This window comes from Lepisma saccharinum, chromosome 2 (genome assembly GCF_977018435.1).
Source record: "Lepisma saccharinum chromosome 2, izLepSacc3.1, whole genome shotgun sequence".
Classification (NCBI taxonomy): domain Eukaryota; kingdom Metazoa; phylum Arthropoda; class Insecta; order Zygentoma; family Lepismatidae; genus Lepisma; species Lepisma saccharinum.
In genome coordinates, this window is record NC_139230.1 from 179,704,557 (window position 1) to 179,722,667 (window position 18,111).

The window sequence follows — 18,111 nt, forward strand, 5'->3', positions numbered from 1 at the left end:
CCACACTGTCCCAAGAACGAACTATAACATTTCTTCACGAATTTTTGGCCTCTTCATAACAAACCGTCTTTGAAAAAGTCTGAAATGGTATGTTTAGTAGAACAAATAGAATGAATTAACAAAGAAACTACCATCACGATACGAGAACGACCTGATGATACTTGAAAGCAACTGAAATTTTTGTTCCAATGGGACTTGAAGAAAGGAGCAAGAACAAGTAGGCGGACAACAAAACTGTGTATCAACAGTGCAAAGGAAAACATACACAGACTGACACTGAGCTTATATATTTATCAAAAAACACAAGCAGTCTACTTGAAACAATTCTTAACAACAGTTCCGAAGAAATAAAGACAAGGCGTGCTGATCTTTATAGACTGCCGACAGTACAGGAAAATAAATGCGGAATCTATTTGAGAGTTGCCTCAATGCTTGCCTATTGTAAATAATAACAGCAGTGTCACTTCAGTACCTAACATTCGACCCCCAATATGACAACAACATGACATAATATGACACTGCAAGAGGTAATATTTTTGGTAGAATTGATAGGCGGTGCTGAAGAGGGTGCTGAAGAAAATTAAGGGGTGTGCAAGTACCCCTTTGTACTCCCCTTGTGCTGCCCTGCTTACGTACATGAAAAAGTCTTATGTACAAAGTATTGTAGACAATCATTTTGAACACTGGATTATTTTTGCCAAGATCCCATTATTGCTGAAAATGAAATCCATTCTTCAGGACATCAAGTGATTTCATGGAAGTTTATCACAGACTTAAGTCATATCTAATGGAAATCATCAATCTGTAATGGTGCTTCCACTCTTGGTAGATGTACAGTCATGGACACTTCTGGGTTGCAACAACCTTTCAATGGTTTCATTTAGTGGTGGCTCTGAAGTTAGGTGAAGGGCTAGTAGGAAAGGAACTTATCTTAACAATGGAAGTCACATATTTCTTGTATGTCAAATTGGTCCTTCTGTCCTTTAAGGCAACAATCATGTCCTTGTGATATGGCTGCTTCTTAATTTGCTGAAGTAACAGTTCTTTCTGAATTGCTATACCGTGTTCACTAATGAAACGTCTCTCCTGTGAAATTGCATTCCTGAGGTATGTTTTTAACCATTTGAGGCATGAAAAGCTTCATTCCATGGACATTTAAAAATTCACATTGTAGCACTTACCTAATTTCTTAACTTCTTTACTAAACGCATGGCCATGAAAATAGGTGGCTGGGCAGAATTGCACTTCCCACATATGGGAAAAGCAAAGCAAGAGTGGGAGAAAAGTCACTGATTCTCACGCACAGTGTGGCAAGGTCAACCGGGCTGCATTTCCTAGTTCGAGTGTCAGACCGACCTCTCTCTGGGGCACTTTTGTGTCATCCCTGACCTTTTGAGCAAATACTGTCAGTTTGTATCACATGGATTACGAAGACCGACTCTACAATGAGATCTTTCATTCTCTTAATCCTCCGAACAGACGGGGTTGTGCTCCGACGTGGCAACAGCGCAAATTTCTGCCACCTGCCTAATTTCATTTCCGTGCATTCAGCACTGATTGTTAGTGATTCAGTAAGGTGCACCTACAATGTAAAACATCCTTCTTATCTTCATCTTTCCAATGAGAAAATGGGGTTTCTATCATAACACACACTAAATCATAAAGATAATTTATATTTCTATTAATATTGCATGAAAGGAAGTGACACGGGTAACAATAAGTGCTCAGTTCAACTCCTCAAAGGCAAAGTGCATAAGACTCTTTTGCCTTCCACAAGCTCTTCAGTTGTGAAGCCCAAGAGTGATGTCATGGCAACCAGTGTAACACAGCTACCTTGGTGTGCAGGAATAAAGCTTTCCCAGCTAGACCTTTGAACTTGTGGGTGGTTCTGTGCAGCAAAAGTACTGTTATCAAGGGTGCACACTGCATAACAGACTGCAGTGCACAAATACATTTATACATGATACAGATAATTTAATAAAAAACATTGTGTACATTAATATGGACGTGCCACAGCACCTACTTCAGTGGGATCATTACAACCCGAAAATGTCCATGACTGTGCCTAACAAATATGGATACAAATATTGAGTGTGGGCAATGATTAAAGCATTATTGTGATGAAATTAATTCTTTTTACATTGTCGAAGATACTGTTATTATCATGTTGCATCATAAAGCTGTTAGAAATGCTGATATATGTCCTGTGGTCAAATGGACTAAGTGTTTGACTCTGATCTTACCTCCAAAAGTTGTGGGTTTGAGGTCCCATTCTGTTTGTTCATACATATATTTCCTCTAATCATCATTTATCCTCATTATCATGATTAATGTAAGGAAACCATTGTTGAATAACCAAAATACAACACAGTACAATTAATTGTGCTAATCTGAAGTGACTTCTTCCATGTTTGGACTCGTACACAAATCTTTCAGCAATCTTGATTAATGACTTTCCTCTTTAACAAGTAGTTTTATGAGATTATCAGTTCTGTGAAGGAGGACACCACCTTGGTCCTGTGGTCTTAAATAACTGTGAGCTAAAAATAACTGAAGATTGATATTTATGTGTGAAATTTTTGTTAAACTCAGACGTGGCAGGCATCAGATTTCATCATATTTGCCAAGTCTGTGAATCCATTTTCAAAACATCCTGTACATTCTGAAAGGTAATAACAATTGCAATACCCTCCATGATTATAAGTGAGCATAATTCCATAGCAGTGCATAGCTTACTTGTGTCTGGCAGGACAAAGAACGGCTCTTTGAATTACCACAGGTTCTGTATATGTACTTTCTAAGCCACTAACTCACTAAATTACATTCGTTTTAGATATAATTGTGTTTAAAGTAATGGCTGAAATGATTCTAAATTTTGAAGAAAAGAACTTTCTTCTGACGTTGAAAGTATGAGAATGAGATGAGAAGGTTGTGGAACATGTGTGGGAGTTATTTATGGGCAGCCCCAAAAATCCATGCTCAGAGCTAGCCAGGAGTTAAAAGTATCTTAATCCACTGTGTCTTAAGTTCTTGCATACTCATATGAGAATCCACCTTTACAAATGGCAAGTGATGCATTAGCACTTTCTAACACCCAACTCAATTAAAACTTCTCAAAACCTGTTTTTTTTTTTTGTTCTTGTTTTTTTTACATTTTAGTAATATTTTTTTCCAGGTGGGACACACAAGGTGATTTCTCTACAACACATCCTTTGCCCTTTGTTAAAGTAAAACTTTATACAGAAAACCCAGGGATGTTAGCCTTAGAGGATAAAGAACTGGGAAAAGTCATTTTGCGGCCAACACCATTATCATCCAAAGTAAGTAAAATTTGTATATTTATTAGTATTTAAACTTCTTAATGTGTAACTGTCCAACACTATATATTCTGGCCCTGTTCTACCATTACACATCATTATGCAAATATGCACTTTTTCTTTTAAGGAACCACCTTGAAATATCACTGGTCAGCATCCTTGCTTGTTTTAATTTGTTTTTTCTTATGTGTTTTCTCAGCTGTGCATTATAATTAAAATATAAATAATTACTTTTTTTCCTCTGAAAAATAAGATTTGTTAATGTACTACATGATCAAAGTTTTCAGTCAGACTGAAGAAAAATTTAAACATATTCTACTGCACAAGTAACAGATGTTGCTAACCTAAGGTTACAGAGAAAATGGAATGTGAGAATTATACATATATATATTGCAGATCCTTTTAATTAATTTTTAACATGAAAAAGTTGAAAGAAAATCCTTCATATCTGTTTGATTTTGATATGCATGTGAAATATTATAAATAGTATTAGTTTAGAGAATATAGTATTTTACACTCTGAAGGATTACATAATTGTTTGCAATAGCAAACACATTTGTCAAAATTGCAAAATCAGAATACTTCCAGCATGAACCAAAAGCTTAACAGTTATTGAAATACTAGTGTTATGAGAGAAATCATTTTTTAAAAAAATGGATTTGTTGGCATGTGCCATTAATGAGGAGCCTAATTAATATATCTCTGAAGTCACTGCATATGATAAAAGTTTAATGGTGTATATCTGGTAATATTAACTAGAATAATAAAATTAAGTGGAGTAAGTTGTCAAATATTAGTTGATTCTTGAATATTTTAAGTGGAAGAATATGGAAGTGTTCCACAGAATCTACATCAATTGCTCAATTCAGCAATACTTTTCACTGCATGTATATTGTGAGTCAAGACATATCAAGAAGAAATTTTATTAACAATGAATTTTGACATTCTTAATTTGGAAGATGTTTTACTATAGTGAAAGCAGAATTACACTCTGTTCACATATGAATTTTGTGGCATAGTAAACTTCTTACTATGTAGAAATAGTGTGACAATACACGTGAGTTGTGACACATCAATCACTTTGTACATAAACGTATGTGTATGTGATTTTGTGTGTGTGTAATTTCAGAACAGTTGTTTGAAATCTTGTGGAATCTACAAAATATAACAGATTCCAACAAATCCATTTGTATCTGTACAGATGTACTATATGCAATGTACAGTAGGACTACCATATGAAGCTGCTGAAGATTTCCAACTTAAATTGAAAAGAATAAGAATAATTAAGATACGAATTAAGCAAATATGTGTAATTTTAAACTGATTGATTATATAAGCATAGCATAAACCCAACTTAAAGTATCATGGAAAACTATTCAGAGATTTTATTTATTAATTTTTTAGATGGATGTATATTTTCATTAATCATAATTATTTTTTATGAGAAAATCTTAAAAGATTCTGCATATTGTAAAAGAAATATTGATTTCAACTGCAGAAAAGATGGATTGGGAATGAATGCTGAAAAGTGCAACAACAGACTTCACTGTTGAAGAAGAGGAATAGAAATATGTAATTTATGTTATTAGAGTGGAAGATCAACCCTATTATCAACAGTAAAACACTTGTCAAATTTCACATGTATGAAGAACTCCAAAATTTGATATAACTGTATTGGTGTGGTATATTTTTCATTTATTCGTCAACTTCTAGACGAAGTGGATTTGCTGGATTTTCATCTGTTATTACACTTTATAGGATTTATAAAGTAATAAATCTTGTTGTTCTTTGACTGGGATAGCTTTCCTATGTTGAAAGAATGGATCAGTATGTACACTTCTGTGCAGATACTTAACTGCATCAAGCATACAAATTTATATGAACAGATGTATGCAGGAAGCCTTGTGTAAGGGAAAAGAAATAAGTAAAGAGAAACTCTACATTTGGATCAGGTGATAGATGAAAATGTGAATGTGTTATGTTCAAATTAATTACAAACCCAAGTATTCAAGTGGATTTGCACTGTTTTGACAAGCAGACTAGCTATTCTACATATCCATGTCAACCTTTACAAATGCATATTGTCAGATTCATACTCACAGTGAAGTATGGTTTCCATGGAGACAAGCTACCAAAATTAACCACTGTATAAAAATGTTAGTTGTATTTGATGAAGAAAGTCACTGAGATCAACTGAAGTGAAATAAAATTCACAAAACTCAAGTGAAAGCAGCTGTAAAACTAGGACTTCTGGGATGCATAAAATAAAATTATATAATTGAACTGCAGTTACATCAGATGTTTCTTCTAATCTGTTTTACCCATATTGCCAGTTTCCCAATACTTATAAACTGATAATCATAAGTAAATAGTGATAGCCAGTACTAAATTTTAATAAATATTGCTAAACATTGTCATTGTCTCATGAACATTTAAGGACTTGCATTCATTACATTAGCATCCTTAAGCTTTTGAAAATTGAGTACCACATTTTTCTTGCACAACACATTTCAAGGTACAGTATTGGCTTTACAATATTACTTTCTCTTTGTTCGTAACTGAAGTGAATGAAATGGGGAAATAATATAGAAGTTTAAATCAATTAAACAGAAGAAGCTAGATGGAAAACAATATGAGCAAAGCAGAAATACTTGGATAATGAATGATGTGAAAATAAATGAAAATTAAAGAAACTAATGCGAGGAGCAATGGAATGCACAACACAAAACAACAATAATTTAATAGTTTTATCCTTTCATTTCTTAAATTTCAATATCCTATTAGTGGATATCCTATCAAGATGTAAAAGGCAGTTATGCCAACCCAATAAAATGATTTATCTACTCAATGGAAATTGATGCCCTTGAATATCCTATTGTATACATATATATTTATCTGAAGAAGGAGGACACTATGTGTTGAATAATCATGTCATAACTATTTAACAGTATAAGTTCTATTTGTTCACATTAACCAATTAACCAGTAATAATAATAATGTATCTGTAGGAAAACATTTTTCATGAGGAATTCACCAAATGTATGATAAGCATGTGTGATTAACCTGTGAGTGGCTTTCTGTAACAATGAAAATGAAAAATCAGTGACAGGAACATGATGGGCTCAATCTTTCATACTTTGTAATATGGAAATACATGAAAGACAAGAACTGTAAACGATATACAAATATACAGGAACATTTTTGTAACGAACTAATTTTAAAAATAATGTGAACATGTAAAATTTGTCATATTTAGGGCATACTGAAAGTCGTGATCAACATGTTACAAGAAGGAAGTAATCTGTACGAGAAAGAATCTAATATATCGCTGTTAAAGTACATACCTTTATTAATCTTCAACATAATCACCATCTAAATCGACACATTTTTGCCAACGTTCTGGAAGTTTGAAAATTCCTCTGTTGTAGAACTGCATTTCTTAGTTTCTGAGTATTCTCCTAACAGCAAGTTCCTTGTTGGTGTCATATCTGTTTTCCCGCATGTGTTCTTTCAAAAAAGAAAACAAGTGAAAGTCAGAAGAAACCAGATCTGGACTATAGGGAGGGTGTCGAAGGAGTTCCCACCCAAATCTGGCAACTTCATCCCTTGTTAGATGTGCTGTGTGCGGCTTGGCATGGTTGTGTTGGAGGATAACCCTATCCCTGCCAGGACGTTTTTCACGAATAACACAACGAAGTTTTCTCAAAGTGTGCACATAGTAAGCGGCATTGATTGTTTCCCCAGGAATGAGAAAGTCCACGAGAAGAACACCCTCTGAATCCCAGAAGACAGTTCCCATCACTTTGGCAGCTGATGACATTGTCCTCGGTTTCTTGGTGATGTTTGACATTTACTCTCAGGCTCGTCGAGATGGAAAATGGTTTCGTCTGCAGTAACCAAACACTTCAAGAAACCCTCGCCTCCATCGTCTGCTTGGTACTGCTCCAAAAGTTCCATGCAAACATCTTTTCTGTTTCGTTTTTGTGCCCTGGATGATTTCCTGGACGCAAGCCACGTTCCTGTCATTCGAGGCAGTTCTCGGGCAGCCTGTTTGAGTTAGATTACTGATGTCTGTGTTTCCATCTCTAAAATGTTTTATCCATCGCCTGATGCTACTGGCAGCCATACACTCATCACCATACACTTCCTGCAATCAGCGGTGGATATCTGATGCCGATGCACCTTCCTTAAACAGGAAATCAATCACTGCACACTGCCGAAATGATGTGTCAAATGGAGCCATTACCCACTACTCGCTACTGTGCATACGTACCCCACCTTCAAGTGTATGTTGTCACAATAGATGGCTCTATATGTCTTAAGCAGAGCTTCACTCTTCGTGAACATTTACGTCTGAAATAAAAAGTTGATCACAACTTTCAGTATGCACCAAGTAGTAGCAGTTGATATATTCAAACTACTCGATCCAACCATGGTCAGGTTAGAGAACATACTTGTACTTTCTCATATCCAAATAACTGTAGGCATGATTTTGGTGACAAACTAATCCCTGAGTTAGAGAGTAGCTCTGTAAGCTAGGATAGTGAAACTGCAACAGAGAGAGCACTGGATATTTTTCCAAGTTCTGTACCACCAACTGCAAACTTTACATCAAATATTGATGTGAACATTGACATTCAGAATAGTTCAGAGATGTTGTCAGCAGTACACATGTTCATGATAAAGAATTTTCTAGAGTATGTTTGCAAGCAAAAGAATCTATATGTAAAGCAAGTTGTTAGCACCGTGCTGTGTTACTTCACCAAATATTCCCTTATTCAGATGTGGGTTCTAGGGCCTTACGGATGGGGTAGTGGTAACGTTGTTGCCTTGTAATCAAGGGGTCCTGAGTTCGATACCTGGTGGAGGCACATTGCACAGTGGTTTGGATTCCACTTCAAACTGTAGGTCCAGTTCCGATTAGCCTTTCTGTGCACAAAGTGGATCAGCAATCAACAATTCAACAGATGTTGGTTCTTGTCACTTTTTTTTTTACTGTCATAGTTCATGAAACAAATTGGAAAATGTATTGGACAGAAGATTGCACTTTTCAAACTCTGAATTTTTCAGAATCCATCTTGGAATCATTTTGACAGGATTATGTTCTGCCTTCATTTCAATGACAGTTCACAATATAACAAGTAGACTACAAAATCAAGTCGATTTTTAAGACCAAGGGATCAGTATTCTGTTGTCTTCTTCACATCACAATAGATTGATTGATTGAAGTGAAAATTCTTGGTACATCAGCACTTAGACTATTTGTACCCATCACATTATATGGCACCAAGCTCCATACCCTTACTAAAATTAGCACGTCTCTCTGAGGACTAAAATCCTTCTTATCCAGGTTAAAAGTTGAGGCTGTAAAGGGGCACTCAGCACATAAAAGGACATAACACAGGACAACACTTAGTCCTACAGAGGATTATACTGACACACCACAATGGAAAATAGCACTGGATGAAGGAGTGGCAATATGGAGTGGGAACCTTGAATTTTGAATGTATAAATCACGAGATATGGTGTATTAATCAGAATGATTGTGGATACACCGTAGGGTACATATGTAAATGAAAATTGCCAATGGGAATGGAACTAGTTTCCAAGTGACTGTTTGGGATTTGCTAGAATCCTATATCCATCATTAATTTTAGAAGTTACAGCTATTTTACAAATCTGAATGATTTAAACACTCCTCATATTAAAAATCCCTGGTCTTGCAATTTAAATGCCCTTAGTATAGCTGAGTATGAGTGTGTTAGAAAAGTATATGTGTCTGTACCATTATCTTTATGTGAAAAATGTATTCCTTATATTGAAAGCATGATTCAGATGACAGGTGAGTTGGTCGATAGCCCGAGAGAATCTTTTCAACAAATTGCACATTGGTTTTAATCCCACTTTAAACTGTAAGTCCTGTTCATTAGCTTATCTGAGCATAAAGATAACTTAAAGACAAATTTTAACAGACAGTATCTTTGTTACACTCCTCAAATTTCAGGTTTTTTTGGTAACCATTTTTCACCACTCATGTTATTCTAAGATTTATCAAATCTATCTCTCTCCATGGTGCAACAATCATTTGAGGGCCAAGTCCCTCATGAATCATGAGTGCAATTGTTTGCTATCCTAGAGAATATGAATAATTGTACACTACCACACAAATGAGATGTTAGGAATTGTAGATTTCCTGGTGACGTGATTCGAACAGGTGTTCTTGGGTTACCAGCCAGGTTAAATTAGTGTTAGCTTCCTAACGTTCTAGAGTGCATACATTGCTCTCATCTTCAGGGATTGTAAAAATGGAGACCAGGGTTATATGCGATATGAGTATGATGGAGCAGAGCTTGGATGCTGTCTTCCTATTGGCTTGCTCTGGATCCTGGTGCTCTCATTGGCTGGTGTCAATTTTTTTTTACGGAGGAGTGGGTTCCAGGAATGATTGAGCTGACGTCCCACATCCCTGTTGAGATTGGTGCTTTCCTGTGAAATGACTATGGCTTCCTTTACTTGTCAGTCCCAGTAACTGGCACATTTTGGTGTCTGCAAATAAAATTCTGTGTCCGGTGGTGATGCTGTGTTCTGCTAGTCCTGACTTTTCTGGTTGTAATAATGTTATATTGCACTGATGTTCATTTCATCACTTTTCAATGGTGCATCCTGTTTGGCCTATATATGGTGTCCCACACTCACATGGTGTATGGTATACTCCTGGAATGCTGAGTTCCAGGTCATCTTTGACAATAAAGCAGGACCTTGGTTTTCAGTGGCAGCCTGTGAATGTTCTTCACCCCATGCCTGGATAGAATTCTGCTCAACTTCCCAGAGGTGTGTCCAATGAATGAAAAAACTACTAGAGTGGGGCGTTATGGTCTTGTGTTGCTACTGGCAGAGGGGCTGTGCGGTGCAGAATCGGTCCTTGTAAGGGCCTCATCCTCATGTTCGGCTTCTCTGGGTTGTGAAGAATTGGCCCTTCTAAGGGCCACACTGTTATCCATGCTTGGTCTCTGCTGTGATGAAAGTGCCTTGTTGATCACCCTGTTGATATATCTGGTGTGGTATCCATTCTGCTGATGCCGATTTAACCTGACTGGTAACCCGAGAACACCTGTTCGAAATGAGACATGATGTGTAAGTTATCCATTTTTGCTGAAAATAATATATCAAACACTACATGTTGTGAAATATTTAAGTGTGATTTTATTCTATACCTATAACATTCAATTTTCTATGTTTATCTGAACACACTACTCTGCAGACTGAGAAAGTTCTCTCAATATCACATGATGTAATAGAATGGATTTCATTTCGGGACAAGTAGATATGATTTTAGTTTGGCCGGAAAGCAATGTAAAGTAAGTAGTTTTACTTCTTTCCCAAGCATTAGATGAAGATCACTTTGCCATTAACATTTAAGTGACAGTTAAACAGTTAAATGACCAGAAGTGTGCAGAATAGTTGGGCATTCATCCCATTTGGACAGTACATCACCTTTCTTCCAAATACAAATGTAGCTTTGTTTTTAAAAGTTTTATTTTATGAGTTCATCAAATAATAGTGATAAATCAACAGTCATTCCTAAAGCCTTGTAACAACAACATGGTACAATCTTTTGAAGTTCAATAAAATAATTGGAAACAACAAAGTGTGCTTTTCTCACGCATCTCATCACTTTGCATTTATTAAGATTAATTAGCATTCCATTGTTTTCACACCATAGTACCACTCTCTGAAGATCATTTTGTAATTTTAAAACATCTGAGCTACTTTTTATTTCCCTAAAAATGTTTAGGTAATCAGCATATAAAGGACAGTTGAGTCATTAACTCTATACATGATATCATTAATAAAAATTGCAAATAAAATTGGTTCAAGAGAAGGTCCTTGTGGCACCACTAGTTTTTTTTGCTTTCTCAGAAGTAGTTGTCCAATTTTAACTCTAAAAGTTCTATTTAGTAAGTATCTCTCAAACCATTTCAAACATCTTTGTGATATTCCAAGAATATTCTGTTTATGTAATAATAATTTATGGTTTACCGAGTCAAAAGCTTTTGATAAATGTATAAATATAATGTCTGCAATTTTGTAATTACAGTTGATTTTATAAAATCAATTAAAAATAACATATTAGTAACCATAGGTCTACCTTTTTTAAATCCATGATCATTAACATTAATATATTGTCCGAAAGAAAAACCCAGATAATCAGCAATTGCATGTTCAAAGACCTTAACTACTACAATTAAGATGGTTATTGGCCTAAAGTTGTGTACATCATTTACTTTTCCCTCTTGCCCCTTTTTGTAGCACGGGAATAATGAAAATATATTTCCAAACTTCTGGAAAAATGCCACTTGTCAATGATCTGTTACACAAAGTTGAAAGTAATAGAACCAGAACTTCTTGTTTACATTTCAAGATAAAGTTAGCTACTCTATCTGGACCAATAACAGATCTACTTTTAAATTTGGAAATAGTCTAAGCTTAAAATTAATGGCACATAAATATAATTAACAAATGTCTTAATCTTGCCGCGGTGGCTCAGTCGGTAACGTGTCTGACTACCATGCTAAAGGTCCCGGGTTCGATCCCCGGCCGGTTCAAATCCGGGAACTTTTCTAACGATGGAAGCGGCCCCGGCACCCACCCAGCGTCGAATAACATGGGTACCTGGGGGAAACCCTGGGGGGTAAAGGCGGTCAGGGGCGTGATGCTGATCACATCACCCCCACTCACGACCGGATCAAGAAAGTGTGGGGCGTTACCCCCACACCCCCTATACGCCTTCATGGCATGGTGCTATGCACAGGGGAGCACTTTCTTTACTTTACTTAATCTTGCCATTTGCTACATCTCTCTTTGGTTTTCTTGAAAATGCTTCATGAAAAATAAATTAATTATGCATGGTGCAACAGCCCTTGAGGGCCAGGGCCTACCTACCAATCGCCCACATTCCTCAGCAGAGGTGGGAGATCATCCATCCAGTTATGGGGTGATGTGTGGTCAGCACAATCAACCTCCAATGATTGTGGTTGGGTTTTCCATGACTGGGTTATGCTACTAATTCATAGCTCCCCAATTTCCTCATGGTGGTGGGTAACTGACCACCAGTCCCATATGCTGGCCGAAATCTCAGGAGAAAAATTGTTATGCTGCCCCCCCCCCCTCCCAAGAGACTCAAACCACCACATGTCCCATAGCCAGAGCCCAAAGCCAAACACCTTAGACTGCACAGCCACAGTGCATAACATACTTTATGAGAAACACCTACAAAAACATTTGCTATATTATATTCTTTGTGGAGTAATTCATCCCCATAAAGTATATTTCTTAAAGCATGGCATGTTTTTTTTTTCTCTTGTTAAAGAATAACCAGATTTTTTTTAATTTTGTAATTGCTTTCTACTAAAGAAAGGTATTGTTGTGTATTCAATTGACATCTCTTCTTAGATTGGAATGAGTTACATGATATAAAATTTATCAGTTTGTTCATATTTGTCATGATATTACTTTAAGTTTCTTGGTCATCCAAGGCAAATTCTCAGAAGCTCTTCTAACTTTTAGAGGTGTATGTATTATTTTCTAAAATTAATTGAACATAACTTAAAATTCTGAACAGATTCATCTACATCAATATCAGTTATAAACATATACTTAAAACAGATATATTTAAGATTATTTACATAACTGATATATCATTGCTTACATTACCTTTGTTCAGAACTTTTATTTCCTGAATAAAATGAATGAAGGTCTTTAATCTAATACAAAATTACCATAATAATTAATTTACCCTCATTTTGTAAAATAAATATCTAAACACACAGTGCTTGTTTCAGTCGCAAAAATTTATTGCAGTCACCTGGTTCAAAAAATTAATAAGAACTTGAATGAACTATTCATGTTCTTTATGGAACATTTGCAATTTATTGGATTGGTAGAATATCTATTTTGTAAATTTTATATCTATCTATACTTTATCAGTATCAGTTAAGTTATTCATATCAGTTCATGCCTAATAAAATTGATTTTTCTTTTATCATACTTCCTTAGTAATTGTGCTGATAATAGCATGCTTTATACTGCTTTGACATTGACATAGCACTCTTGTTTTGTTTACACTTTTTCTAATATTTTTCTTGTGTTCTCAATTATGCATAACACAGTGCATGACATTTATACTTTTGACTTCGTTGTAGTCACTTCTTTCTTAAGTATGATTTAGAGATCATCTCTTCATGTTTCCCACTTCATAAAATTTTAATTTCAACAAGTTGAAAGTAGTATTTACATATTTCCACAATTCATTATTGGTAAATACTTGCATATTAAATTCTGACCATCTTTGGTAGTTTTCAGGCTTTTGATAATTACAGATTTGCTAACATAAAATTAAGAAGCAAGAAACCAATAAAATATTATGGCTGGAGATTACTTACTTATGTTCTAAGTTGAATGAAGTAATATTTATTTATTCATCCCAACATGAAGACTCATTTTACAACGACCTAGTGTTCACATTTAAAATATATCAATATTATACCTGGTGCATTTCATATTGTTCAAATATGATCAAAATTCTTAACAAAAACACATGTATATCTTCCAAGTTGTTCCTATTTTATCTTGTTTAATGATAAACTGGTGATGCAAATACCACTACAGAGATAAAATATTCATTTTCAGGCACCAGAATGGCATAGAATGACAGTTCCCAAAAATGCTCAGGATCAAGAATTAAGGATAAAAATAGCATGCAGAATGGACAAGCCTTTGAATATGAAACATTGTGGGTAAGGAATTTACTCTAGCCAACTGTAGATAATTGAGTGCCATAATGTTCATGTTACCCCTAGCTAGCATGTTTTCCATGTAAAATTGTTCCTAGAGCACTTCAACAAGGGGCAGAGTTCCAGAGTTGTATCAGGATATGCCTAGCATTGACTGTATACGTGCATTTGCTGGTTTACGTGAATGATTGCTCGACAGCTAATCTTGCAGCTTGTAATTGTGCAATTCTTCTGAAGCATTTAATGTGGAACTTCATCATAATGAGTCTTCAAGTTCACATTTTTTATTTCAAGTCTTCCTCTCTGCTCTGTTGTTTTTTATGGCAAGTGAGCTTAGACAAGTCCTCAACCCTCTGAACGTATATGTGTTTTTTGTTTAAAATATAGTGACTGCAGCATTGTGTATCATCATTACCTAAAGCACTTTGTACCATGGAATATTGTTATATCTATTTTGTATATATATATATTAGAGGAGACAAGATTTGGAATATTTGGCCATTGTTGAAATAAGACAATTCTTCATTTACACCAAGGATTGTTGCTGCTGTAAGGTGATAACTCGAATAACAAATTTGCCGCAGAAGGAAATAATATTTAATACTTTATAGCATGCATGTGCCTATATCCAAATAGAACCAATTTGTGGGAAAGAAAGGACAACTTCATAAGGGTCATGTGATAATATAATGCTAATTGTATATACATAATGGAATTCACTTCTGAAGTATTTGTCAAGATGGATTGTGTCATACTTTTGAAAAATGGAATGACAAGTTGTTATGAAAAAATAAAATATACTTCTACATTGCAATGTACAATATATTCCATGATGGATTATATACATCAACATCAAGTAAAAAAAATATTTATTTACACTGTATTTTTGAACGGTTCATCTTCTTGAGGAAAAACAGATATATATACATTATGAATTGAAAAGTATTGTTTATGTATATTGTACCTACTGTGAATGCCTGTTTGCGTGACAATATTTCTGTTCTTCAAATGAGACCCTTCCTCGGGTCTTTACTTCCGCAATCTATGTATCCAGAATTTTTACAACTCTAAGGTACAAAGTATTTGAAAAATGCAATTATGTGTAGGATATTTTAGTATGTTTTTAAAAGCAAGACCACTTGAGAATCTGTAAAATGCAATGATGTTAACTTGTGAGTATGACAGAAAACTAATTCACAATAGTACATATCTAGTTTTGCCTAACAGGTGTCTAGATGGATAATGAGAAAAGAAAAGTGTTTCACATAAATCCATATGAATTATTTTACAAATAAGATGCAATATGTAGGTATTCTCTCAAGTGAAGAGTTTCAAAAGCAACTGATTCATATGCATACAACGTGGAACATCTATGTGAAGGAAATTAGTGAATTTTTAATGGGTGTGTAAAATATTGGTTATCAGTATCAGTAAATTTTATATCTATACTTTATCAGTATTGGAATAATTTCATATTTTTCCTTTGCTAATAGAAGCACAATGGCATTTCCAGCATTATGAATATAACCATTATGAAAAGAACTTTCTTTGTACTATAAATATTCTCAGAGATTTTGCAGTGTCACCAAATGGGTACACCAGAAAGGAATAAATTTGTGATAGATTTGAAAATAATGCAAGAAAAACAGAGCTTAAAACTAGAGCTGAACTGATACCAACATTGGTACTCTTACCAATTCCTACATGTGTAACAATAGAGGAAAGGTGTCTAATATGGTTGATCTTGGCGAGTTGGCAATGCAAACACCTGCTGACACATGACAGGTATTCGTCTTGGCAACCTTGGCAAGCAGTGTAAGATTGTGCTGTGTCAGGTTGTGTTTGTGGATATAGTGTGAGTCAAAAGCTTTTTTGGAAGTTTAAATATTTTGCAAGGGTGCAGAAAAAAGCAATTTGTTCAAGAAGGGTAAGTAAGTTGTAGTAAGTTCTTATGCCATGAAAGTTCATGGAATAGTAAGTACATTGTGGATGTTTGAAAGTTATGGATACTATTTCAAGAACATCAAGATGGCAATTGTGTGTTCATCATGAGGCACCAGGAGGTTCCTAGTATATTAGGATCCAACCTTCAGATGTCAGCCTCATTCCACAAATTGCTATCACCTACAAATGCTCAATCATTGGGAACATAATCTGTTAAACTCATAAATTTATCTCCATGTAAAGAATCATTACCTGGACAAGAAAGGAAACAAAGAAAAAGAGTGCCTGCAGCAGGGAAAAAAGTGACGACCAAGACAAGTTCAAAGAGAAACAGGAAGATGGATGCATGAAGCAGTAGCACCAAGTCAGATGTTGACAACCTGGTGCTTTGGGATTATTCTGATAGCGAAGAATTCAGTGACTATGTAGTCCAGTGTCTGTTCTGCACCGGTTGCTTTTCTGAGGACAATCATGGTTAGAAGTGGGCTAAGTGTCTCACCTGTTTCTCATGAGGATTGTGAAGAAGTGAGAAAAAATGGTTTTCTATGCAGTTCATGTGATAACATTGATCTTTGGGTGATTAGTAGGGATGTGCCGAAGTCGAATACAGATGTATGAAAATCGGCAGAAATTGACATATCAGGATCGGTATCGGCATCGGCAAAAATCCGATATTTAATTTTCTAAGATTTATTGAAAATTAGGTTATGATTCTTCATCACTGTAGAGTTTTTTGTAACAAAATTATTGCAAACTCTCATTCAGAGATCAACCTACTTCAAAATCAGAAATAGAACAGTACATTGCTGAACTGACCATTCCACATGACAGGAACCATTGTTGTATTGGAAATTCAAAAATGAGTATTCAAACCTGAAGCAAGTGGTGAGAAAATACTTGGGCATACCTGCTGCATCAGTATTCAGTGAAGGAGTGTTCAGTGTTGCTGAACAGATTTACAATAAGAAAAGAAGTAGGTTACTTCCAGAAGTGCTTCTAAAACTCGTGTTTCTGAAGTTGAATCTGACGCATTAAATTTACAACATTTCAAAAAACTGCTTGTGTACTAATGCTAAATCTCTTGAGAATCTATGTTCTTCTTAAAGGTTCACATAACCACTTTTTGTGGATGCAAATGAACATTTGCATCTCTTGAGAATATATATGTGTATACATATGTTATGCAATAGAAATGTACATGCCAGATTTATTCTTGTCATGCTGAAAATAACATCCAATTTCTGTTGAATAATCTTATGTATTGGAATCAGTTAAATATCGGCATCGGTATCAGTTCCAAAAATTATCGGTGCATACATCGGCATCAGTAAATTTTCAGCTTCATCACATCCCTAGTGATTAGCAATGATCATGTGTATGAGAATTAGATCTAAAGTGAATTGGTATTTAATAACAACTTATTTTACGTATGTAAATGTTTATGTGTACATGAAACTGAAATAATAAGTTTCTGTTGTATGTACATTTCAGGGATTGGTTCTCTCTCCATCTTTCAGGTGGTGTATTTGTTTTTGTGTTTGGGGCGTGTGTCAATACGCATGGTTATAGCATAAAGTAGGATATAAACAGAGTGCTTGGGGGTGATTTTTTTTATCTGTAGCTGAGGCTCCACCTCATCTAGTGGTCTAGACCTGCTTTTGGGTGTAAAGTTCCAGGGAGGGTTATCTTTGTGGTGGTCTAGTAGGATCCACCATGTCAGAGTTGTTAGGGATGGAAAACCTGATGGGGGGGAAAAAACCTGGAAAACCTGATGAATTAAAGTTTCATCAAGCAAATTGTCACTTGTGATGAGAAATGGGTGGATATTCTTCCAAAATCTTGACATGACCTCCCCAATGGCATTGTGGTAATGTCATTGCCTTCTAATCAAGGAGTCTCAGGTTCAATACCTGGTGGCGGCACATAGTGGTTCGGATCCCACTTTAAACTGAAGGTCCAGTCCAAATTAGCCTTTCTGTGCATAAAGTGCACTTCAAAACAAACTCAAACAACCATGACATGGGAAAATAGTGGTTTGACCCTGGCCACCATGTGGA

At 35.4% G+C, this 18,111-nt stretch overlaps 1 protein-coding gene across 16 annotated transcripts in view; it reads left to right on the forward strand.

Moving 5' to 3' along the window:
• Positions 1-18,111, forward strand: part of Cadps (calcium-dependent secretion activator 1) — a 462,589-nt gene that overhangs the window by 356,208 nt on the left and 88,270 nt on the right. For all 16 annotated transcript variants that reach the window (XM_083117745.1, XM_083117744.1, XM_083117743.1 and 13 more), the window contains 2 exons: positions 3,176-3,320; positions 14,007-14,113. In XM_083117745.1, coding sequence (XP_082973871.1) covers positions 3,176-3,320; positions 14,007-14,113 — 252 coding nt within the window. The remainder of the gene's footprint in view (positions 1-3,175; positions 3,321-14,006; positions 14,114-18,111) is intronic.